The sequence below is a fragment of the Lytechinus pictus genome, chromosome 8 (assembly GCF_037042905.1).
Source record: "Lytechinus pictus isolate F3 Inbred chromosome 8, Lp3.0, whole genome shotgun sequence".
Lineage (NCBI taxonomy): Eukaryota > Metazoa > Echinodermata > Echinoidea > Temnopleuroida > Toxopneustidae > Lytechinus > Lytechinus pictus.
Genome location: NC_087252.1, coordinates 20,079,679 through 20,105,846, shown reverse-complemented (window position 1 = coordinate 20,105,846; position 26,168 = coordinate 20,079,679). Strand labels below are relative to the sequence as shown.

General features: G+C 35.1%; 1 protein-coding gene across 4 annotated transcripts; it reads right to left on the bottom strand.

The window, feature by feature from the left end:
* Positions 1–1,987: 1,987 nt before the first annotated feature.
* On the bottom strand, positions 1,988–22,774 carry LOC129266730 (serine protease nudel-like). Of its 4 annotated transcripts, none has more exons than XM_064103738.1 (14): positions 22,602–22,774; positions 20,805–21,057; positions 17,462–17,518; positions 14,337–14,393; positions 13,568–13,680; positions 13,169–13,236; positions 11,812–11,990; positions 10,831–10,869; positions 9,984–10,112; positions 9,128–9,229; positions 8,221–8,361; positions 6,987–7,349; positions 5,454–5,546; positions 1,988–3,400 (listed from the first exon to the last, which is right to left on the bottom strand). In XM_064103738.1, exons 1-14 carry the CDS (start codon positions 22,623–22,625, stop codon positions 3,354–3,356), a joined length of 1,665 nt encoding a protein of 554 aa, XP_063959808.1. In that variant the 5' UTR covers positions 22,626–22,774; the 3' UTR covers positions 1,988–3,353. The 4 variants fall into 4 exon arrangements, with proteins under 4 accessions (XP_063959808.1, XP_063959809.1, XP_063959807.1 ...); XM_064103739.1 differs by lacking the exon at positions 22,602–22,774 and adding an exon at positions 22,148–22,427 and having other exon boundaries at positions 2,211–3,400; XM_064103737.1 differs by having other exon boundaries at positions 2,212–3,400; positions 5,309–5,546; positions 22,602–22,735.
* Positions 22,775–26,168: the final 3,394 nt, after the last annotated feature.

Below are 26,168 nucleotides of genomic sequence, written 5' to 3'. Positions count from 1 at the left end.
TCTCTCTTTTTGCTCTTTCTTATGGTGATACAAACTCTTTGTCCATAATATATTCTTTGAAAATCTGTATTACAAGCCGTCCTATAGAAATAATTCATGGTCTATTGATAGATGTGATAAAATAGGCATTTTAATTGAAATATATACTAAAGCAATAGGAAAGTTGTTCACATATCACACATCTTTGTCGAATTGCCAATGGGATGATCTACATTACAATAATGATCTTAACTTCGAATGCTCGTAACTTTCTTATTAATCATCCATTTTTTCTCAAACTTTCATTGATCTGTTTCTTTGATTTTTTTCCTGTTTTCACACAAGCTTTTTTGCTGTAAAGGTTTCATTTTTTCTTTAATGTCCGTATACATTGCAAGGTCGCATGGTCAATAGGAGTTCGAAGCCTCCGTGGAATGTAATGAAGGGTTCATTAGGGCGCGGAAAAAAAGGATAACATGTTGTAAGGATACGTTTGGCGTATCATGCTAGCCTGTTCTCTTCGTCATGACAAATTTACAAAACTTGAAATTAGTAGAGCGAAGTGTTCAAAATTTCACAGAATATTGTAGTTTCATAAACAGATTTAGAGAAAGGTTTTTGCAAAAGTCTCTCACAGTTTTTCCAGAGTATTTACTCATCGAGTTTTATCTCTGGTTTTTTTCAACTAGTCTGAGTTTATCGCATAATATAGGGCAAGGAAAACGGTTTATGTGCCATCGTGCATGTTGTGTCATTATAATAGATTCCTAAGCCTATCAAGAATAGTGTTCTGCAGGTCTGATTATGTTTATTATATTTCATAATGAAATGGTCGGTCGGCTCCTAGTCGTCGGGCAAGCGTTACCCATAATATTTGTTGTTACAAAGAGTCTCTTTATGTATTACTAAAAAATAACGAATATACGAGGTGTGAGGATTTTGCAGATATTATTGAACAGACATAGTATTCATATCTGGATCGTATGCGTCATAAAACCTAAATATTAGTTTCAGAACACTTTCAAATATCCTTCATGACAATGGACAAGCAAGATGTTTTTGTAAAAAAAATTGGTGTATCAAAATGGCAGTTTTGTCTCTAGGCAGACAACATATTTGTAATTTTCCGTCAGCGCTGATACTTCGGACGACTCTGCTGTTCCAGTCCACCAATTTTCGACAAAGACCTCCTTGATGTTAATTGTCATTTGACGGTCATTTTCAGTAATTCACTGTGTTTTCAATTCGTTCTGCGTCGCCGGTACGAAAACTCGCTGAAAAGAATCAAGTGACTCAAAAGAGTCGACGTACACTGTCGATTTGTATGAGTGGTTAACTCGGGGGTGGAGGGAGGGGGGCTGAAGGCTTAACATATAATATAGCATGAAATCACTACTTGATGGTCATCTGCACATTGTTTAGATTGTTCCTCAAAAAATGTATAAGGCTTACCCCCCGAATCTCCCTTTCACATTTTCTCTCTTCTCCTTTCTCGACCTATTCTTTTTTTTCTTTTCCTTCCCCGCCCCCCCCCCCACTTATTTCAAAATGACCTTTCAATCTATATACATAGTAAAAAGTATTGGGTAAAATCTTGACCACCACGAGGGTAATTATGTGTCCAACCAATTGGGGGCAGTATTTTAAAGGACAAGTCCACCCCAACAAAAAGTTGATTTGAATAAAAAGAGAAAAATCCAACAAGCATAACACTGAAAATTTCATTTTTTTTTGAAAATTTCAGCGCTATGCTAGTTTGATTTTTCTCTCTTTATTCAAATCAGCATTTTCCTGGGGTGGACTTGACCTTCAACCAATGCGGGAAGCATTTCAAATGACCTATCAATCTGCATGATCTAGGACATACCAGTCTATTAACGTTTACATATCTCTCTCTCTCCCATCTCGCCCCCCCCCCCCCCTCTCTCTACATGTTCCATATTTTTTTGTCTCACCCCTTTGCAGTCTGACAGTAGTTTGATAGAACAAAATATAAGCATGCTTGTTTGCAAAATAAGACTTTTTTTCATACTTGATACATCAATTTACAAACACAAATCATATCCTTTATTTTTTATATTGAGGATATTACATGGCCGTGTTTGAAATATTTTAGGAAAGGAAGGTGTAAAATGGAAAAAAAATATCAAATATCATCAAGTATTTTGAAACATTATAAACAAAGTACTTCTCATATTAAAAAAATATATTACAAGTAACACATATTTTATAGAATATTAATAAATAATACTTTAATTAGTAATACATATTGATACATACTTATAGTTGATAAAGCTATAAAAATATTTACAATTCAAATAGAATATATCCTGCTTTATGTTCATTACAATTTTGTTCTTATAATAAACATTCAATAAACATGAAATCGGTTACCTTCATAATGGATTTCAAATATCCCTTGGTTTTATTTACGATATTTTTCACGCAACACAGTGTGTAAAAGTTTTGTGTAATTGCATTGCAACGCATGTTTTGTACATTTTGATTGTTTTTGTGAGGATTAAAACGTGCAAAGATAAAAAAGAGAAATAATGGAATTTGAATAAATTCAAATTCAGCACAATTGTTCGAATCTTCTATCAGAAACGCGTCTTGAATATAATAATTCAATCTGTTTTTGACAACCAGAATTTCTATTCACTTCATGCTAGTCGTGTTCAGGTTATTACAGTACCGAACATTAATAAAAAAAAAATTAAATCGATTTGTTCATGTTGAATGATGTTGATGAGGATGCACAAGTAGGTTACTGGTACACCATTAAATCCCTACATGGATTGTCGGGGGGGAGGGGTTAAAATATCGATTGATTATCATAGATTGCAAGTTGAGGTTTCAGATGTTCTTATTTTCAAGTTGAATTATACCATGAAATGTTCACATGATTTAATTCATTTGTCATCGTATGATGATAAATGTTATACATTAACTGTTTTCATTGTCAATTATAATATCTCTGATGAATGGCCTACGACACAATTATATTCGACAAGCACTTACTGTTACTGCATAATGTGGAAAATAGATAATATGTCTCGTCAAGTTAAAAAAAATGTAATTGAATATATATTCGAAATATAAATAACTTTGTAGGAAGAAACAAGAAAACAAATAGTTTTGATATACAATGTCCTTCTTTAAAAAAAATCACTCGAGGTTTAGGGTTTGAAAGTTTAATATATAACACTCAAAGAATCAGTTTTAAGCAAACTAGTCTAGTTCATTTTGGTATCAATTATGTCATTTAGATTCGAAAGTACAAATCGCTGACTATGTATTGACACACAGAAAACCGTTTGGCAACTTTACGCTTACCATGTTTGTTGCTGTCTTTTCAAATTGGATTTGTAATTTCATTTTTCGTGACGTACAAAAACTGTTTCTATGTATGTTCTGGAACCTGGAAAAGAAAAAAAGTCGTTAATTTAACAAAGCTAAGAGGGTTTGTCCAGCCATTTCACCATACTTTTGAATTTTATTATGTACATACATAAACCTTGTATTGTATTATAAACATTGTGATATGGAAAATAAATTCCGATACCAACAAGAGTAGATTACTTTTACAATGTTGCAACTTATTCCTTAAAAGTTTTAAAAACGCATTTCACTAGGAATATCAATAAATTCAGACAAGTCATGTTAAAGTTTCGCAAAATAAATGTATCGAATTTCTTTCCACGGTGAATTCACCGCAGTCTCGTGGACTCCTCTATTTAAGTAAATTGTTGTATAGTTCGAATGTACACAACTGACTATTATGAAGTCTTGGGTATATTATTCAGTTTCTGAACTCAATCAGAACCTCCAGTCGCATCGAACATGGAAGTTAGTAAAGAGTACCAATTCGATGATGTCAGTTGCCATGGTGTCATGCCGGCCTGATTCTAAACAAATGAACCCGCCAAATGAAAGCGTGTGTTTCGCATACATGTATGAGAAAATGGCTGCTATCGGAATTTGATCGCTTGCAACCTATTTTTCAGACGATCGTCAGCTGCGACTCTGTTTAGAACCAGCCCGCCATGACACCATGGCAACTGACGTCACACTTCGGTACTCTATTGTAGGCCAACACGATCATTAACGTTTGGGATAAGAGAGTTTTATCTCCACGATGCACGGAGGGTTAAAAAATGTAATGTCAATGACACTAGCGTACCTACGGGGGGGGGGGGGCAGGGGGGGGGCACTCTGCCCCCCCTGACGAGCCACAACCCATACAAAATACATATCACTGCCCCCTCTGACGAACTTCAAGACCTTTTTTTTTTTTTTTTTTTGCTTGTCAATTTTTTTGGCGGCCGATTTTGCCCCCCCTGTGGAAAATCCTAGGTACGCCACTGGTCAATGATCTTTTGACACTGGGCAACCAAGAAGTCTTTGTCAGAAATTGGTGAATCAAAGAAGCAGGGCCCTGAAAACGATTTTTTTACTGGGGGTGCTGATGTAAATTTGAAAACCCAAAAAAAAAGGGGGTTTGTCACTACAAAATGGAGGTTAACTTGGTCCTGAGAAATTTTAAAAGAAAAACAAATCATAAAGAAATGAATGTCATTTTGGTCACAATTCAATTTTTACACATCTTCTAGAATACCTGGGGGTGCTGCCTATGGAGAATAATACACGCAGCACCCCAATTAACTTTTTTGGGGGTGCTTTAGCACCCCCGCTTCCCCGCTTTCCCGAACCATGACCCCTGTCCCTGGAGAAACTACATATTTGCAATATTCGTCAGCTTCGAAAGTTAGAATGAAACTTGTTCCAGTTCACAAATGTTTGACAAAGAGCTGTCACCTGTTGTCATTTGATGGGCATTTTCAAAGCATTTACTGTGTTCTGGAATCCGTTCTGCGTCGAGAACTATATTTTGATTTTATTATGTACATAATGTGTTGTTTTTAACATTTGGATAGGGGTCGTTGGTTCGAAACCCAGCCATGATGCAATATTTGCGTGCTGCACTCAACTCAGGTGAGGTAAATGAGAACGAGACAGGGATCTATTCTTTGAGGCTGCTTGACAAATGCTGAGGCGATGTTATCATTGGAAGCGCATAGGGACGTTACACCATTATGTGATATGCCCTACACAGAATTGCGTTATTTTCATTATTATTATTGTTATTATTATTATTATCATTATTATAATTATTATTATTATTATAATCATATTATTATTAGTATCATTATTATTATTATTATTACTATTATCATTATTATTATTATAATCATATTATTATTAGTATCATTATTATTATTACTATTATTATCATTATTATTATTATCATCATCATTATCATTATTACCATAAATTTAATAGTTTAATTCGGTTGTCTTAGTTCCCGAAATAGGCTGATGAGCTAAACGAATCCGAGCTGCTTGAGTACTCTGTATAATTATTGTTCATTTCATCGGGATCGGGAGGAGAGAGGCAAAGTGTCTCATCCTCACCAGTGAATGTACAATCTTCGTTACCATCGCAACGTCCTCCGGGCGGGATGCATTCCGGTGAGAACTGGCAGGCGATTTCTCCATCTGCGCAATCTGAACATGTGATAAACGAAAGAAGAATCACTAGACATTAACCATTTAATCGTACGTGTCAACCTTGATAGCCGAAAAATTGGCACACATTGCGAAGCAACTTCCGTGAATAGGAACATGATTATGGTAATGGAGAAGAAAAAAACCCACTAAATTTGGAACACGCGAAAGAAAATAAATTTTAGTGGAAATACCATTAGAATGGATGGTTAAATCTTGCATTGTGTTGTTATCCTCTTGGGTTGATGGCAAAGGCTTATTTTGCTTTAACGTGGAGGACGTTGGGCTAAGGTTAGCCTATTGAAAGGCCTCGTAACCTGGATATATTCTTCGTCAAATAGTGGCTGAAACGAGACTTCATGGAATAGACTAATAGTTATTACCCCCTACCCCCCAAAAAAAATAATAGAAACAAAATGAAAATAATAAAATAACCATCCAAGTGTATTGACACTTCCCCTTTTTGTATTTGCTGGATTTCATGTTTGAAGGCTCTTTCTCCTTACAGACAAGTGTCAATCGACTGACTGAGGGTCACAAGGAGGAGGAAGGGCTTCCTCCCACAAGGGCCCTTTTTTATTTTTTATGTAGGTAGGTTAAAGGCGTTTGTCCCCTGGAAAGATAAAACCTCAAGATGTTGATGGACCTGAGTCCACCGACGGGAGAGTCGTAACCCCGTAACTCTGGTACGGGTGTGGGAGGGGACTCTTCTTTCTTTGCCTGTCTCTCTTTCAGTAATTTCAAATCATTTTTTTTTCTATCTTATCACTTCTTCATCACATAAATCCCCTCTTTCTTTCTGTCTTTACTTTACGGGTCAATATAACCCCAGAAAATATATCTTAGGCCACTGAAATTATTGGAATTGTAACTAATCTATTAAAAATAAAAATGCTGAATTTATCACAAATGGTGCTTGGTACACTGAGAATTCAAAGTACCGGAAAACTTGTTAAAACGTTATTCCCTCTTGATAGAATGTTTTTGTTTTGTATAATATCTCATAGATCGTCGATCAACAACCTTATCGTTTTTGGAAGTAATCCCCCTATTGTTTGCTGATATCTTATTCCTCAGTTTTTTGTTTCATATGTATTTAAATGTTGTTGTGTTTTCTTTCTTTCATAGAAAAAAATGAATGAATATAAAGAAATAATGAGAAAAAAAAATAATAATAATACTAAATAAAATTGTTACCCTACTTTTCATCCAGTGTGTGGCAAAAATTGTGAATCATGACTTATTGCCAAATAAAAACAAGGAATCGAATGGAATGGAAAAAGCGAGCTGACGAAACCCGTGTGATCGTTCACCCGGGTTTGCGCGATCAGTCTTTTCTTATTAGTCAACCGGTTTGTGATAATCGCGTCATATGAGACGCAGCCTCGTCTCGTGGAAGGATCTACATTGTAAGGACTTCGAAAATTTGAGTTAACATACCCGTTGCTAGAACTGCAGTCACACTGAAAGCGCCCTCTACGATGTCATAATCGCTCTGGTAGATGATCACCCAGATATTCTCACTCCTCGCGTAAAACGGATTCAAATCACCTGGGCTCATGGCGTCGGATTCGGTAAACGCGGCCAGATGGCCCCGCGTTGCATTGAGACCGGTCCCCAATTTGACAAAAGATCCACCGCTGCCCCTGAAGCTGATCGTAATGTTAATAAGAAATTCAGCCGGGTTTTCGGGAGAGCTAAAGAACCAAAGACCGAAGGAACCGGGTCCAATAAATCCGGTCTCCTGCCGATTGATTGGTAGACTAATGGCACGGCTGCTACCGATTGTAAGATTCGTGTTTTCTGTCATAAAAAAGAAAGATTGTTTAAAATTTAGTATTCAATTTTCTTAATACTGATAGTACTAATAGAGGCCAGGTTCAGTTCCTTGCTTGTGGTTCCAATTAAAATATGCAAACTTAGGCCTATATTTCTCTTTCATTAAGCCTGTGATATTAAGAAGTCAACAAAAAATTTAGAGAAAAAGATGCGTTACTAGATGTCAATGGGATCCAACAAACAGTCATAAAGAGAGTGATCATCTTCCTGAAATAATGCATGGAAAATATTTTCTTAACCTTTCTTTGATTATTTCAATCAGATATCGGATAATAAGCTGGGTTGGTTTGCCCTTGAGAAAGCAACCCTATCTTCATACAGGGAAAAATAATCGAAACTTGTCTAGAATTAAGTTATCTTCAGCATGTTGAAGCAGCTATCACAATGGAAGAAGAAGGGAAAGTAGAATAATAATAATAACAATGATAATAATAACAAGGGGGAAGGAAAGAGGAAGAATAAGGAGGAGGAGGGGAAAGAAGAAGAAGAAGAAGAAAAGGAAAAAGAAGGGAAATGGGGAGAAGAAGAAGAAAGAACAACAACAAAAAGACAAAGAAAAAGCGGAAGAAGACTGGAAATTAATTGAAAATTTAACATTTTCATTCATTTTCATTTTTCAATTTCATTATTAGCATTTTCAAATAAACGGCGAGGTTAAAACTCTTCAAGAGATAGGGAATGTGTGATTTGGATAGGCATAGACGAACTGGATAAACAATGCCTACACTCCCCGGCTACGCTCACACTGACGGTATGGTCATATTACACCCTCTTTTCGCTTTTATTTATATATACAATGATTTGTAGCTAATTTTAGCAGAAAAGGTAAGCTTACCAGCAAATGAATCGAAATGACAAACACTCTCAGATTCATCTTCATGATGAGGGCAGTCAGGATTAAAGTCACAGAGGGCGCCCTTTGGAATGCAAGATTGGGTGGACGGACATCTGTATTCTGCAACTGAGTTACACGTGCCTGGGTGAGAAAAGAGTGAGAAATGCAAAATGAGCTGAGGCGTGATTATGAATGAAATATACACATGTAAATGAGGAAATGAGCATATAATTGGTAAATAAAATATGGATAACATTTATTTTGACGATATGGTTTAGACTGGTAAAGTTGTTTTATTTTATATGCTACTTCTTATACTTTTAAATATTTTCGTATTGTCTCACTTTTGCATGTTTTTTTTATTATCACGGACTTGCTGAAAAGCAGTCTGTTATAACTAAATGTAAGTATTCCCGTGATTTAATTAATGCAATGCAAATACAAGTGTTTCTTCGTTAAAAAAATTGAAGTCGACCGGATGACCATAGAGATAACTCCATGGTATGACTTATAATCAAAATGGTTGCTAATAATAATAATTATAATAATAATAATAATAACAATGGATATTTATTGGCGCTAAAAACAAAAAAGTATCATAGCGCGTACAATGTACGAATATTAATTTAACATTTGCAATAATAACCACAATCAGTCATTCGAGATAAAAAGGGAAATTAATCATTGAGGAAAAAGGGTATGTTATAAGGGAAGATTTGAAGCCAAGAATACTGGAAGCAATTTTTATTGGAAGAGGGATGGTATTCCAAGTCTTGGCAGCTGCTACAGCAAAACGTTTTTCGGCTGTTTTTGTGTTGTTTTTGCTATTGTTTTGACAGTTTACAACTGTATTCAAAGGTATAATTTTGGGAAGAACTCGTCGATGATCGTTTAATCATAAACTTACAGTTCATTTCATCCTCCCCTGCATCACAGTCAGGCAACCCGTCACATCGATAGCTCTGATCCACGCAAACTCCACTACTGCATAAGAAACCTTCATCGCATGCTTGAAACAGTAATGATAGATTTGGAAACGTATATTAGATCTAAAATATAAATTTGTGTGTTTTGTTCCTATGTTTATGGAAAGTCACATTTTCTCGGGAAAACAGAGTTGTGATATGAAGTAATTGACGTTCGGATGCCATATTGTGATACTTTCGTGAAAATACTTCTTTTTTTTTGGAGCGTCGACCATAGAGATATATACCCACATGAGCAGGCATTTAGCTCAGTGACAGATCCCCCTCCATATTCGTCGCATTTCTTTTTTTTGTATAAATAATATCTTCTTTAATAAGAATATAAATAATTTTTAAATGATTTAACTTTCTCTTCTTTTTTGGGCAAACACAAACCTCACTTCTTCCCAATGAGCCCACCTTAGGAGGGGGTTGTAAAAACTTTTCCAAACAAACCAAACAATATTTTCACCCCTCCTCCTCACAAAAAAATAAATTCGCTGAAAAAATGCCTGTATTATATATTCCACATCATTATCTCATGTCCAAACATTTGCATTCTGAATTGTTATATGATCCTGGCTAGGATCATATAACACGATGCAGAATAAGTGGGACCATTAGGCATGTTGGAGTGAGTGCTCAGTTTGATCCTTCGTTTATGGCCTAATTAAATTTGTGTTCCTTCAGAAAGAATTATTGAACTGCAAGCCAATGGGCTTTGTTATTCCCCAGAGAACCACATTTTTTTTATAATTCATAAAATTAATACTAACAAATAGTTGAATTTGTACTTACAGCAATTCATTTCATCTTCACCCTCATTACAATCCGTATCGCCGTCACATTTCCAGGAGAGTGGTATACAGTCAGGGCTAGAAGAACATTGGAAACATCTTGGATTGTGAACTATAGGAATACTGATCTCTGAAGGAAAGCAAAACAAATACACGTTCTTAAATCAGTGACTCTGACGCCTCAAAGCAACCATTAAACAGTTGCATGATTTTATAGTCAAATCGCTTGTGCCTTTTTTGAACTGCGATCTCTGAAAAAATTACTTTCCATGATTATTGTCATGAATCATGTAATTGTAAAATGTAGTCAAGATGTCAACAATAGCTTTTGGAGCAGGATATTTCTCTAAATTAATATCCAGGGAAATGGGAAATGATTGAGATAACTTATGTATCACGTACCCCGTACACCGACACTACCCCCCCCCCCCTCCCCCTCCCCTTGTAGAAAATAAAAGTTTATCCAACTTATCAGTTGTGTTTTTTATTTACTTATTAATTTTTTTATTCATTTTATTTATTTATTTTCCACTCTTGGGCTGGATTGGTTTCTTCAGCAACAGGCTGTTCTTCTGAGGGGTCCAGTGGATACATTTAAAAATACAAAATATACAAACAAATACATATATAAAAAAATATATATGTAGATCAACGTTTCGAAAAACTGGGATTTATATATTAACACAATATCGATCCACCACCCCCCCCCCTTGCCTACAATTTCCCTTTACAATCTGTAAGAAACAGAATGAAAACGTTACCACAGATATGGATAAGTAGGTGACTAATAGTCTAAATCATAAATGAATAGTATTCAATTCAATGTTTGATTATAATAGCAATCTTGCCTTGTGCTATGGTCGTCAGAGATGAAGCGCTGATTTTAGCTGTAATAAAAACAAAACAGATAAATATGTTCTTTAAATTACGATGTAATATCTTTGTTCTGTGAAAACAAGCTACTTGACGGTTAGAGAGATATTTTTTGTCACCATTGTCCATTTGCACATGTTTTAACCAGAGTCCCTGCAAATAATTAACGAACGAAAAATGTAAAATAATGATGCTAGCATCGTGAGAAACGATCTCTCAGCCCAAAGTATAACAGTTGATGATAATAAGATAAACATTTTATTTACATTGGAAATCTTTACTGTAATAGTATGTTCATAAATAGTTAAAATGACAACTACCGTATTTACTATAGGCCCTATCATTAAGAAGGAAACACGCGTACGAACATGTAGCATGCTTAGGTTTAGCGATGTGCAGTTAATTCATTTCAATTCAATTCAGCATTTATTTCTAATTCATTAAAACAAGATTTGACCACAAAATCAGGTACAGATAAAGAGACAATAACAATCAAACATATCATTAAAGCATCAATAAACACAAACAAAAGAGATAATCGAAGTATTATGTTCGCATCATTGTAACAATGTAAACAGGTAAAAGATAAATGAATGGAAAACGGAAATGTACTAAAGAGTCAGAAGAAGACTTTTCTTAAACGCATGCACCAAAATTAAAAAGAATGTGAAAATAATTGTGATATGCCGATGCGGCAAGTACCAAGTAGCAAAAAAACAAGAGCAAAGACAAACAACAAAACAAAAAACAACAATAACAAATAAAAACATAAACAAACTAACCACACCCCCAAAAAATAAAAAAATAAATAAGAAATGAATAAATAAATAAGTAAATAAATAAATAAAATAAATGAAATGAATAGGAAATAAACTTTTATCCAAAAAATGTTTTTAGGACAAATGATATAGTGAAAAGTTTTGATGGGTAACTACACTTCTAATATTCCAACTTACCACCATTTAATTTGAAAATCACTACGTCATCTGATGGGTATCCATCTTCTAAATTGGTTTGCACCTTCATTCCGAGAATTAACTCCATTTCAGGAATGCCAACTGATGCTAGGTTGCCATGGAGATGTATTGGTATACCAGTAAGATGAATGGTCATATCGATGATGATACTACCTGATCTAGAGAAAAGAAGGAAATGAAATTAACTCTTTGTTCTTCCAACATTTTCTAATCGACAAAGTTATATAGATACACAGACGAGGCCTATGTATGACGCATGATAATAGGGAATCTATGAAATTGATATTCGATAGGCATGATCGTCATAAATATATTGATAACTTTTGTTATTCACTCTAAAAAATGTTGGGAAACATACTGTCCACACAACAATTGGTTAAAATTTTATTATTTTCTGGGTAGTTTTAAACCAATAATGTGTGTTTTTGGTGAAAACTACACAGTATTGGTTGAAAACTACCTAGAGTTTGATGAATTTTTCAACCCATTCTTGTGTGGACAGTATGTTGCCCAACATTTTAAGAGTGTACAAAAATGCAACAAAAAGGCACTATTAAATTCCTATTGTGAACAGGTATACTGTCTCTGCAAGTAGGCGACCATAAATGTGTGTAGGTACGTATGTGGGCGTTTATAAATCTTCATTTCACGAGCGTGTATGAATTAGATATAATAACTTATGCAGGTTGATTGACATTTATACCTCGGTCACAATTGCTCTACGGCGGCCGTACGGCCAGACGAAAACTTCCGTTTTAACATTTCTTGTACCAGCTGCATATATGTGGTTTGAATGAAAATGCATAAAACGGCTGTTTTCGACTCGCCGTACGGCGGCCGTAGAGCAAATGTGACCGAGGTATTATCGTCAGTCAACATGCAAAATACTTGACCCTTATACCTCGGTCACATTTGCTCCACGGCGGCCGTACGGCGAGTCGAGAACAGCCGTTTTATTCATTTTTATTCAAACCACCTATATGTAGCTAGTACAAATAATGTTAAAACGGCTGTTTTCAACTCGCCTTACGGCCGCCGTAGAGCAAAAGTGACCGAGGTATAAAGATCGAATAAGGTGTATTCTGAAAAGAGTATTGCGAGTTAATAAGCCATGTCTCAAAAGTTTTAATTAGAATTTCAATGCTTGCTCATAAACAAACTGTATGTGGATTACAAAATTAAGTAGTGAGTCTGGTGAATGATGTAGGTCCATGATTCGTATCTGTATACGTATATATATATGCTAGGTTCATCAAAATTTATTTCGAAATCATATTGCCCTCGTCAGACATCCTCATGAATAACGGAAAATTACCAATAAAATGCAAGGACCCACCTTATATCATCAACTGTGACTCTGTCATAGACGGTTGAAAATTCGCCATTTTGTAGGACGCCATCTATCTGTATTTTTAATGCAACGTGGATGAAGATATTAGTTAAGCATTGGGTGACATACACGTAAGGTTATGATTCAAGGATAAATAGCGTACTGGTTAGTGAAGGTATCAGGGATGCTTTGGGGTTCTCTCCACAACACACGACGGATTCAAGAACATAGAAAATGTATTGTCAAATGCCATTCATGACAAAGGATAACCAAGAAGAATTTGTCAAAAATCGGTGATTCAAAATTGTAATTTCGTCCCGGGCTCAGAACAAACGACGTTTGCAAATAAAATTGTAACAGAAATTTACGCGGTTGAAAGGAGAAATTGATCTTAAATCAACTTACATTTCTCGTAAAGTTTGACTCTATCTCCCTGTAATCTAGTGAGTTACGATCTGAGTAAGTGTCCTTGTACGTTGATGAGGGGAATGTGAGTGATAAAGAGACTGATATACTATCTGTGCAAAAGAAAAGGTATCAACAAAAGAAAGAAATAAAGATATTAACGTATATGGTACAGACAGACAGCGAATAACGTATTTGCAGAATGGCAAAATATCCGAATTCTATGCAATAAAAAACCGTGTTATTCATAGGTGAATACAGTCTTACAATGGTGTAAAATTGCACAAAACTAAGCAGATAAAAATTCGTAGTTCATGTGTGTTCGACATGTACCTAGTTGTTGTTTCGTGTTGTGATTATTATTGTTGCAATAAGCCGTACATTGGTAATGACCATCTTGCAGGTTTGAGGAAAATTCATCACAGAATAAAGAAATTATTAGAATTTGAAGTTTTTGATTTGTGACGTCATATACGAGCAGTTTCTCAATATACCGTATGGTAGAATGTAATCAATGAAATCTCATTTTCACATCCGCTCCTGAAAGAAATAAAAACACGAACGATTCAAAATTTGAAACTCATGGATGTTACATGACATAATATATATGGGGCAGCTGCTCTTATGACCGTAACAAATAAAAAAACTTCAAATTCTAATTACTTTGTTAATCTTTGATAGATTTTAGCTTTCACCGATATTTCTTATTACTTTTTCTGTAAATTTTACAACAAACTTTTATTCAGTTGCCATAAAATAACAATATTACCTATATTAAGAATAACAGCGGGTACTGTTGGTCTGCTTGTGAGGTCCCATCTGATTTCTGCATTTGAAAAAAAAAATCAAAGCGTTAGATAAACATGACAAGCGAGCTTGTAATGTTGGTTTCAGGAAGGTTAGGTATAGAATTCATTGCTTTTTCGTGAGCAACCTTAACATGCTACTTTTAATTAAAAATAAAGGTGTTTCAATTTTCCATATTTTACATTTCAAAAGCTTTCACCAGCCGACGGGTGACACTGAAAAAAAAAACGATGTTGATCATTTAAGGGGGGGGGGCCAAGACGCGAAGAAATATTAAAAGGCACAAAGAGCGAGGAAGCGACGCGACGGAGCTTGTCATTGCGTCCCTTTGGCATTTTTGAAGTAAAATTGAAACAAATCCGTGCATACTTTTTGTGAATTTTATTGAAAATTTACAGTAAATATCGGGGGGGGGGGGCAGCTGCCCCTTTCCCCCAGCTCCCCGCTGCATACGGCCATGTATCCTTTATCGACATATACCGCTGGCAAGTTACCATGGATACACGAAGTATTCTAGTGTGTAGAGGGCATAAGGAGATTGCATGTTTTCAAGCGATTACCCGATTTCAATTAGAATTCAGATGAAAGTTCATATTTTCTATTTATAGGTCTTTATATCTTATCACGTAATAAAATAAAAGGTAGATGAATAATGAAGAGGATCGGCAGGCCTGGAAATGATCGAAAAAGAAATAAAAAACAACACGCCGTTATGTAATCGTATTGGAACTGTTTCAGTAATAGTTTTTACCCCCCCCCCCCCCATCCACCCCCTCCCCCCCCCCCCTCTCCCTCTCTCTCTTTCTCTCTAGCTCTCATTCACTCTCCAATTTATAACCGTTGGCTTATAATATCTAATCTGGGTGCCGTAACACAAAGGTTAGCAATTAATCGCTAAATGAAATGACCAATCAAGATCATCGTTGCATGCGCATTTTGCTAAGCAGAATGACTAGGAACCAATAGGAATTGTCCATTGAAATTAGCGATCAATCGCTAACATTTGTGTTACAGGACCCTGGATCTATCTTTACTTTGAAACTCATCTTTAACCTATTTATCGAAAGGCTTGACCTTCAGCTGCTATCATAATCTCGAATAGATTTATTTAATATGACAATTCACTGTCCTTCCTAACCAGAAATGAGATTAGCCCACATGGATATTTGCTCAAATATAACACGTCCACAGTTGCAATGGGCTATTACAAAATGTCAGATTTCATCGCAATACAAAGCTAATAAAGTGGAAGATCTCAATATGAGCATTATAAGGCATTTTTACAGCCATCTAAAGCCAAACCTTAAGTAATAATACGCCCACTGACATAAGAGATGCCATTTTTGAGGCCTCTAATCCAACATTGTCAACTGTCTTAGAAAGGGTCACTAAAGAACCAATTACAAGTCATTTGAAAACGACATTTATTTGTCAAATTTCTGAACCTGGTTCTAAAGATTCAGTGCATGCAGTCAGAAGGCGATTGATCCAGTTGAAAATTTGACCTTGCATATGTAAAGATTCTTCACGTTATTTAGCGTAATTGGCAAACCAAATTGATAACCTTACCCATGATAATATTTAGGGATTACATGTAAACAGACTAGGTAAATTAGGTTTATCTGCCCTGGGGCGTACGGACATTTTCAAAATCCTCTCCTTTATTTGTCAGTTTTGTTCGGGTTCAATTAGCAAACTGTTTCCCAATTACATGCTTTGCACAAGGATTTAAAAATGGATAACGTTGTGTGGTCGAGAGCTACTGGGCACCTATGGCTCTTGAGGAGGTGCATTTAATTAGCATTTTGTCGTCCAATCAGTTGAATATAAAACAGTCAAGGAGGTTTCACTTATTACCATCTCTTTCGGTTGGTTTTTCTATCAAAAGCGAAACCACTTGGCAAATACGAAGGTCGTTTTATATTTTCAATAATATTTTGAGCATTTGCTTTTGATATAATGAAAAATGTTAAGAGGTTAATAGGTCCTTCAGCTGAAAAAATAATCGACCAGATAACTGTCATCTGTAAGGATGATGGAATGACAACATTACAAAACTTTGTATGATTCATCAAATCTATTGCATGCTAAATGTTATTAAATAAATCCTAGTTTTCTATATCCATAGTAAAAAAAATCTTACAATCCATTGTGTTTTTAACGTTTAATCTAAAGATTTGTAGGCAATTACAGACGATTTTCTTTTCGAAATAACTTTTGAGTTTACGGCACATCGAGATATTCTATGGCCATCGAAAGCGCTGAAAACCCCTGTGAGATTTAAGAATTAATGGATTATTTCAGATATTTAAGTAAATGCTGATACAGTTTTATTGACCAACTTTACCAAAATGAACGACTTTGCGTTGTCGATATACATCGTGTTGACATAAAGAAAATCTTCAAAAGAACCTGACCGTATGAGAGTTTAAAAAACCAAGCAAAATATCGGTTGATTTTTTTTTAAATCCGTCAAAAATCATGAAAATAATGAAGTTATGAATTTGCATTTATTTAATTGCGTGGCTTCACTTGAAAACGGCTACCCCATGCAGTTTTCATATCTCCATTTACAATGTTAGTGAACTGTTTTTCATGGACGAGCTTTAATCATGTTCATATGGCATACATGCCATCTATACTGCGGATCATAGAATTGTATTCCATGGCATACGGGGGAGGCAATTAGAATTCATCACTTTTGATTCTTAGTCAGATTATCTCTATTGTTGAATTGATATTTTTGTTTATCTGTGTCTGCTTTTATGGGAACCAAGTTAGCTCCACAAGGAAACTATGTTTATGTTTATTTAATTTCAAGGAACACATGGCATATGACATGAAGAAAAATTCTCAAATGAAACTTATCATATCTGTATAATGGCACTCCTAATTGGTTGCATTTGGCAAGAGGTTTTGTTACTTTATCGGACCCTGTATAATTTGTTTAGGTAACATTGATGAAAATTAACGATTTAAGAAATTAGGTAAACAAAAGAAAAATTGTAAATTATTTCGGATTGGTTGAAGAATATAAATATTGTGGCATTATATGGAAAATGTGAAATAGAGAATAAGGATACTCACGCTCGGTCATAGTTGCAACTGTGGATGTTTGAGATCCTGTCTTTTTATGTGATGAACCTTCAAGAGAAAGGTATATAAAATCAAGTTAATTGATATTTTATTTCGCACTTATCAATCATCACCATCAGTATAAAGTCTTACAATATAGAAGAATATGGAAATTTATCTCCTCCAAATTCATTGTTTCAATCTATTTATCGTAAGGAATTGTCAGACTTGTTTTGGGTTTAATCTGCCTATTTTTGCCAGTCTTATAAAAGGTGATTTAAAATAAAATGAAAAATGTATGTCATTACTAAGATTATTAATCATCACCATCATCATCGCCATCACTATGCTCATCATCGTCGTCGTCATCCTCATTCTCAGCATCGTCATTTTTAATATACGGTATAGTCATATTTATTATAGAATTGATTTCCAAATCTATTACATTGTGATTCGTTAAATCATTTTGGGTTAACCCCGTATCATCAAATCCCAAGAGACTGATGTAATAAATACATAATTAAAATTCAAAAATGGTTATTACAACTCCAAATGGACGAATTTATAGTAAGTAATTGGGAAATATCCATAGAACCAAATATCAAAAAATGTCATCTTGTCATTCCAAAATATAATAATAACGCAGTTCTTGTATAGTGCATATCACATTATGTCATAAATTCCCTATACGCTTCCAAAGGACTTGGATATTATTACCCTGGCTTTAGCCCCGCAGCCTTTTACAGCGTGGTGGCATTTCAAGGAATGAATTCCTGCCAGGTACCCATTCATCGCACCTGGGTTGAGTGAAGCACAATGTGAATGTATTTCTTGCTGAAGGAAATTACGCCACGGATGGGATTCGAACCCAAGACCCCCTGTTTCAAAGTCAGAAGACTAATCCACTGCATGGGCCACAACGCTCCACATATTTTTCTGTGGCCTACTTTTTAATGCGTTTATTTATCGTGTTTATCAGGGTATCACCTTTTTATTACGATTCTGTCCTCGACAGAGAATAGAAGGACTACTTGTGAATATCAAATTTTATGTGTGAAAATACGTGTTGTTTCCGTAGCAAGGCGGTGTCTCACGTTGTAGTGAAATGAACATAATTATTCTTACGTAACAGTCTAACCTTCACTCGCATTGCGAGATAAACCAATGAACACTATTAAAAATAATTTTCAAAGGGAAAGTCCAACATCGTTTTCAGTTATTTGAAAGGAAGTAAAATGACAATTCACAATTTTGTTGAAATAATTAAAATGCAGAATGTGTCAATTTGATCATTAAAATGCAGCATGTGTCAATTTGATGATGTTTTGGTTGAACAATGAAGAGTCGATGATATATTAACATTATTTATGTTATATGTATGACATTATAATTTTAATTTGATATAGATAAACAACTTGACATTCATTTCCCTACTAGATTAACAAAATATACACACACACAACATACAAATTAAAACAGCTCACGATAGCGAAAGTATGGAACAACTATCATGACTATTGTCCATAATCTTTTCCGTGGTAAATATCAAACAGAAATAAACATTCGTAGGTGAATTGATTAATTCGTAAGAGATCCATTCGCTTTGTGCTAGTTAAAATTTCGAGCGCGTTCGTATTTAACATCCCTCGAATATGCCATCCCTCGAATATGACATCATATTTTCTCCCAATGGGAGCCTAATTTTCTACAAGCTCTGCTTTTTATTTAGGCTCCTCACTTTTTTAAAAATTTTGTAGTGTACCTCATGTATAATACTTATGTTAGATATTGAATTTGATCATTGATACACATGTTTACGAATACTCTTTTGTTATGTATATGATGTTATTTGTTTTAAAAGTGGAATAAATAAATGAAAATGAAAAAAAAAATGGGGGAAAAATGTAAAAAGTGTATAGAACAAGTAGGATTTAAAAAGTATCAAATCACAATTACAATAATCATCCTTCTACAATTATACTGAGCTCACAACGATAATAATAATAATTATGTTATTAATAAAACAAATAAGGAGTCACGAATTTTCCAATGAATGATTATGGGAACACTAACATAATGAATGAGAAACTTTCCCCTATTCTGCAAGTCTTTGTTATTAATTCAACTTCTAGTTCAAAAGTTCAAAGTTCGTCCTTTATTTTGTTCACAACTTCGTTCACAAGTCGATAAACATCAATATACCATATTTGAACATAATAAAGCCATTATTACATAAAAACTGTATACAGTGAACGTGAATACCCGTTTACATGAAGGCTACAAACAAATAATGTACATATAGCCTCCATTTTATATTCAATGACAATACTTGAAATTCAGTAGAAAAGAGAGCATTAGTATAGTAATAACTAATTATCAATCATTATTTCATTACAAACAATTAAAAATTTCATTCCAATAATAAATACATGTAGTATTAACATATCAATCTAAAAGGATACTGTTTAGAAATAACTAGAAATCAATATTTCAGTACGAAAAATTTGAAATTTCATTTCAATAACAAATGCATATCAATTCCTAAAAGTTACTAAGTTGCCTCCAAAAAGGATTGAATTAGAGACTTCAACGACTTCATCAAAATTAATCTACGAATACATGGATTACTTTTGGAAGACGGGATATTCTCTTTAAACTATCGATTAACCCTTTAACGTTTCTCTTTAACATGTTGAATGGGAACTGATCTTAATGTGTACTTGTGATATTCTTCTTAGTACACATATATGTGGTCACATCGTCCTTTTCCTATAAATGATAACATTCCGAGGTCAATGGCTCTGTTTCATTTTATAAATCGCGACGAGAATAGTTCAGATCTTTTACTGTGTGCCAGCCACAGACATAATCAAAAGACTGTTGGGTTTAACGTCCTTTCCAGGTAAATCTCACGTTATTTTTAGTATAAAGTCAATCCGTAATGAAGCCATTTATATTATCTTTGAATAGTCAAATAAATTTTGAGGAATATCGCATTACTCACTTCATGCACTAAATGCTATAGTTGCATTCGTGAAACCGACTTCATATCGCTCAAAGATATTAGTTTACTCTGAATTGGATATCATCGTTCTGTCTCGGGTCAGTATCATTGGTACGACTGTAACCTAAGTCAAGAGCGATATTTCTCTCTCGTAATGTTAACATCTCCACAATCCCCATTTCCCCCACCGCGTAATGGTATTTCAATCTCATTCCTCCATCTTTATTCAATTTGATTCATCCGCAAACACAACCTTTATTACATTTCCAATTTTGGGTCTCATTTCCCCGCGCGACGTCATGGCTACACACCGCACATTACATCCATAACCAAATCACGAAAAGACATTACCTATTTGCGAGACTGATAAACTTATAACGAGCACCGCTAGGAGAGTAACAACCAACGATAGGCAGACGAATTTGTAGACCCTTTTCCTTTTCTTGCTAAATGTCTGCTTCGTTTCGTACCCGTCATCCATCTGCGGTTTCCCGCCATTTTCTGCGGCGGCTGGTCCTCCGTTGGTAGAAAGCAGAGGTCCAGATGGGAGAGGGGAGGCTCTCGTCTGGGTGTCCGACTCTCCTCCGGTCTCCCTCAGTTCAATCTAGTGAGGGAAATGCAAATTGATTTTTTAATTTGTAAGTTTAAATTGCCAGAAAATACCCTTTTAAAAAGAATACAGTATAGGCTCAGGAACGCTAATCAGGCAAGGTAATTGTTTTTTTTGTAACCACACTCTTGAATGTTGAAAGGATTGGGCAAAAAAGGGCCCAATTCTTAGCCATCACTGGGCAACATACTGTCCACACAACTATTGGTTAAAATCTGTCCAAATTGGGTAATAAACTGTTAGGTAATAAATTTCTTTATTGGATAATAATCGCCCAGAGAATACATATATTTTACCAACATACCCAACACAGTTGACAGCATGTTGCCCAACATGTTAAGTGTACTGTGTTAGTCGAACAAGATCATAAGAATTGTCCTATATTTCGAATTATTCTTCCTAACGATTATGTTGACCTGTATTTTTTTATCTGTGCAGAATCACAAAATCTGATTGTTTCAATCACTCAAAATAAATTCTTAAGGAGTGAAAAGAATTAAATAGTGTGACATTGAAATATACTTAAATACAATCAAAGTAATAAAGTTAAAGATGGGCGATGGGTTAAAAGGTAGATTACAGATTTCCATATCAAAGGGAGGTAACAGATAAATAGGATTGAGGAAAGAAATAAAGAGAGATAATAAAAGAAGGGTTCAAATGATGGAGGGAATAAATTGTTTAAGAAATCTCCCTTAGGCATGTTAGGTCAGAAACCAATCAATGGATTAGGAATCAGATGTTGGGGAATTAACGAGCCAATAGGTTGATATATAATTAATACAAGCAACGTAAATAGATGACTCCCGGTCAAAATAGTAAAAAAAAGATGTATTTTCTAAATGTAGTGTGCACAAGGCTCGACTACAATTTTCACCATTAAACATTGACATAAAGGTAGCACATGCAAGACGAATGTATAAAAAATAATAATCATATTTTGTTTCACCCTAGCAACCATATTGATACAGATAATTTCTACAATGGATATGTGTATCACTTTCGGATTCCTCGCAATCAATAAAAGTGATTATCTAATCAACATGATAAAAGTTCATCATTGACAAAAGTTCATTTGACTCACATCTATTACATCCAAATGAAAAGTGGTAAATGAATGCTAAAGCGGAAATAATCTCTAGTTTTCTGAAAAGAAGTTAGGTACAAGTGACAAGTTCATGAAGTTCTAAAAATGGCGCCGAATAAACACATATACACGATATGTTCGACTTGCAGTTATCAACATGAACGGAAGAATGATCAGAAGACAAAATCAAACGAAGCGAAACTTGTTTCCCTCCGTCAATATTGTTATAGATGAGTATCATTTCTCACGGACACACACACTTTTTTTTAAATTCTGAGAAGCCCCATGGCGTTTCCTTAAGCAGCAAAATCAATAAAAGGGATTATCTAATCAATAAGGAGAAAGGAACAAAATAAAGATAAGTCTAAAGAATGAATACATTCGCAAGAATCTTTTATATACAAATAGCAGCACACACAATGCAATATATTACCCATGAAATTATACTTACTCGTACGCTCTCCTCGCTGGTCATCTTAAATCGTGTATGTCCAATGCAGCGCAGCACAATAGCCTACATCTTTGGGAGACGGCTGGTGAACATAGATTTGTTCCGTTGCAGGGAATGAAAGTTTGCAGGACTGTGCGTGTGCGTGCTTATGAGATGCGTGCGTGTGCGTGCGTACACATTCGTGTACCACGGCGAAATCAATAAACCGTAAGGTCACCCACTCTTGTCTGATAGCACAGCGGAATTACGCAGTGCGAACATTGTGTCAACGCTCTGTTTGCACGGATAAAGGGAAAATAACCTTGGCTAAAGAAATGGAATTGCATTAATGCGAGGGTAATGTGTTGACAGGAGGCAAAATGTGTAACAGTGCCCATGAGGAGTGTCCTGTTTTGTGCTTTAGAAAAACCGTATGTTTACTTTTTACTTTATTCAAAGGAATGCTACTTAGACCCTTTTCTGTGTTATCCCCCCCCCCCTCTCTCTCTCTCTCATCCTCCCCCTCTCTACCTCTATTTGCCATGTTCTTACCCTCTTTCTCATTTTATTTTTTCGATCCCACTTTCTTAATTTCTTTTTCTTTTTTTTCTTTTTTTTTCTCTCTCTCTCCCCCTTTGTATAGATTTCTCGCCATGTCTGCTTCTATTTCTCTATCTCCCCCTCTCTTTCGCATGACTTTATTTATTCTACCCATCTCTCATTCTCTTTCTCTCTAATTATATTAAGACCTTGCAATCGTTGACCATTACTACTACTTTACTGAATGATTGATATTGCCCTAATTCCACCCCCCCCCCCCTCTCTCTCTCTCTCTCCTATCACAAGTCATCATCCTCAACATTGCTCAATGCTCAAGAATATTTATTAGGAGGCTGCACTCTACAAGCTCCGCTTTTTAGCAGCCTCCTCCATTTCCAACCTGATATGTAATAATCTTGAATATAATTTTGCACAGGAATACTCGAAATATGTTTTGTTATTTATATGTTAAAATGTACAAAATAAACTGTAATTGTTGAAAATGGAAATAAACGAAATGAAATGAAATGAAATGAAATGAAATGTACTGCTGCACACATGTATGTACGGACCTGGCGCCATCGCCATGAATCAGTGAGGAAATAGATATGGATAAGGCGGGAAAGTAAATTCCTTTGCCCTTTATCAAGAAGCCTTGAGATTGATTGTGAGCCTAGATTTCATGATTGATCATACACAATGATTAATGCAATTAATCATAGAATCAGTCCCACGATCGATCACTAAGCTTTATGCTACCCGGGCCCTGGTAAAGATCCGAAACAGGTTGGTCAAAAAAAACCAACAACGAAATGCATTTTTAACTTAAACTTTGCAGACTTGTACCATCCTTCTAAGGATTGTCAGAAGATGTTTTCCTAAGCGCCGTGTTCTAGTGGTTCTTTTTACGAACAATCACAACCCACATAACCTACTAAAGAATAGTGTATATCGCGAATCCTCCCCATTGATTTGCAAAGCTAGTACTCCATTTTTTTAGGGGGCGGAAACGGACATGCATATGATTATAGTCCTCTTAAAAAGGAGTGTAATTATGAAGATGACGATGACATTCAAAATGAATATAATATTGATAATAACAATAATCATCATCATACTCATGATAATGATAATAATAACAACAATTGTAATAATGATAATGACGATAATAATAATAATAATAATGATAATAATAATAACAATAATGATAACAATAATGCATACTTTGAAAAAGAAAACAGCAACAAAACTTATTATATTATTATCTAAATTTTCATTCTGAGGACCAAGCATCTCCCTTGCTAGCCCCCCTCCCTCCACCCGTTCCCATTCCCTCATGCACTTGCACGTTTTTTGACAGTAGACAATTATTTTGGATATTTCCCAGGGCTGTCACGCTTCAAGCTTTGCTTTTGTGACGACTTTTGCAACCATCGGATCCTATTCATTGTTTAACAGAAAATACCGCTTAATTTGGTTATGTATGATACATTTGATGATTTACATTGCATACAAAAATATTTGTTCATTATCTTTATGTCAAATTCTAGATATGTATTTACTTTTCGAAAATACATATACAAAAGTAATGAAAGAAAGGTAGATGACCATTGTCATATATAAGTAAATATATTACCTATATCTACATATATATATATATATATATATATATATATATATATATATATATATATATATTTATATATTTATAAACATTAAAGATTAGGATGACAAAGTAGGAATGCTCACGTAAGGATGAAGTAGTCTGCATAAAGAGCAATGTTAACGTGCTTCTGGTGTTGATATATGTGAATAGGGTATCCCTCACCTTCTCACTGGGGTGTGAATGCCGTCGGGACAGTTCATCAGTATTCATCATCTGAGTCCGATCGTAGCTCATCACCCATCACTGTTATTCATTAATCAGAAGCTGGTACTACTTCCTTTCGACACTCAAAGATTGCCCTAGCATTGGGACGTGGCGAGATTGAAGTCATTAAACAGAAGCATCCTCTCGCCATGCTTATTGTCCCAGTCTGTATGTGTGTGATGTACTGGCGGATCCAGGATGGGGCACATGGGGATGAGAAGGAGCCCCCCCCCCCCCCCCACTGAGAGCCTTTAAAAATAGTGGAAAATGTCATGCATGTACGTCGATACCTTTTGGAAAAGCTGGCTTGGAAATATTGAGATGACTGGCAGGAAGAAGAGTGTTGTGAGATTGCACTGGACTGAGAAAGATAGACAACTTGACATTCAACCTCTTTACAGAAAAGGAACAGTGGTAAGGTAGGTGATGGTCAGTTTATTCAATTTATATATTATCTCAGCATAAAAACATATATACAGTATGTACAAGAATAAAGATGGCTTAAAGGAGAAAAATGGAGACTACTGAAAAATTTTATAAAAACATTTGAGTTGTGGATTTCTGCTCCGAGTAAATTAAGTAAAATACATGACAAAATTAAATGAAGAATATACACACAGTACTAGAATTGACCAGCATACATACAAGGGGGAAGAGAGGCAATGTATGAATAGGCAAGGAAAAAAAGGAAATGTAACGCGGGGTGGACTTCATGGGCGTCGGGGGCTTTACAGACGCACTTTCATTGTGAGGGTTTATGTGTGTGGGGGGGGGGAGGGGTGAATGGTGAAGAGGGTCAGTGTGGGGCAGGATGGATGCTCGCCCGAAATGTATTTCTATGGGCAAATGATGGGCAGGGGAGGATATGGCTACTCTGATTCATTGAAATTATTTTAATGGAAAAAAATAAGTTCTTTAAAATTTGAAATGTTACATATTTTAGTTTTGACGAATCAGAAATAAGCAATATTAAAATGTTTATATTTATTTTTTTTTTCTGGCAAATAAATCTGAATTGTTGTTTGAAACAATTTAGTCAATGTGTCTTCGTGATCAAGTAAAAAAAAAGAAATCAATACAACATAAACATAAAAGAGTGAACACAACAACAAATAAAGATTGAATAAATCCAGGGCCCCGTTTCATAAAAACCTATGATAGTGGCAAATACACAATTT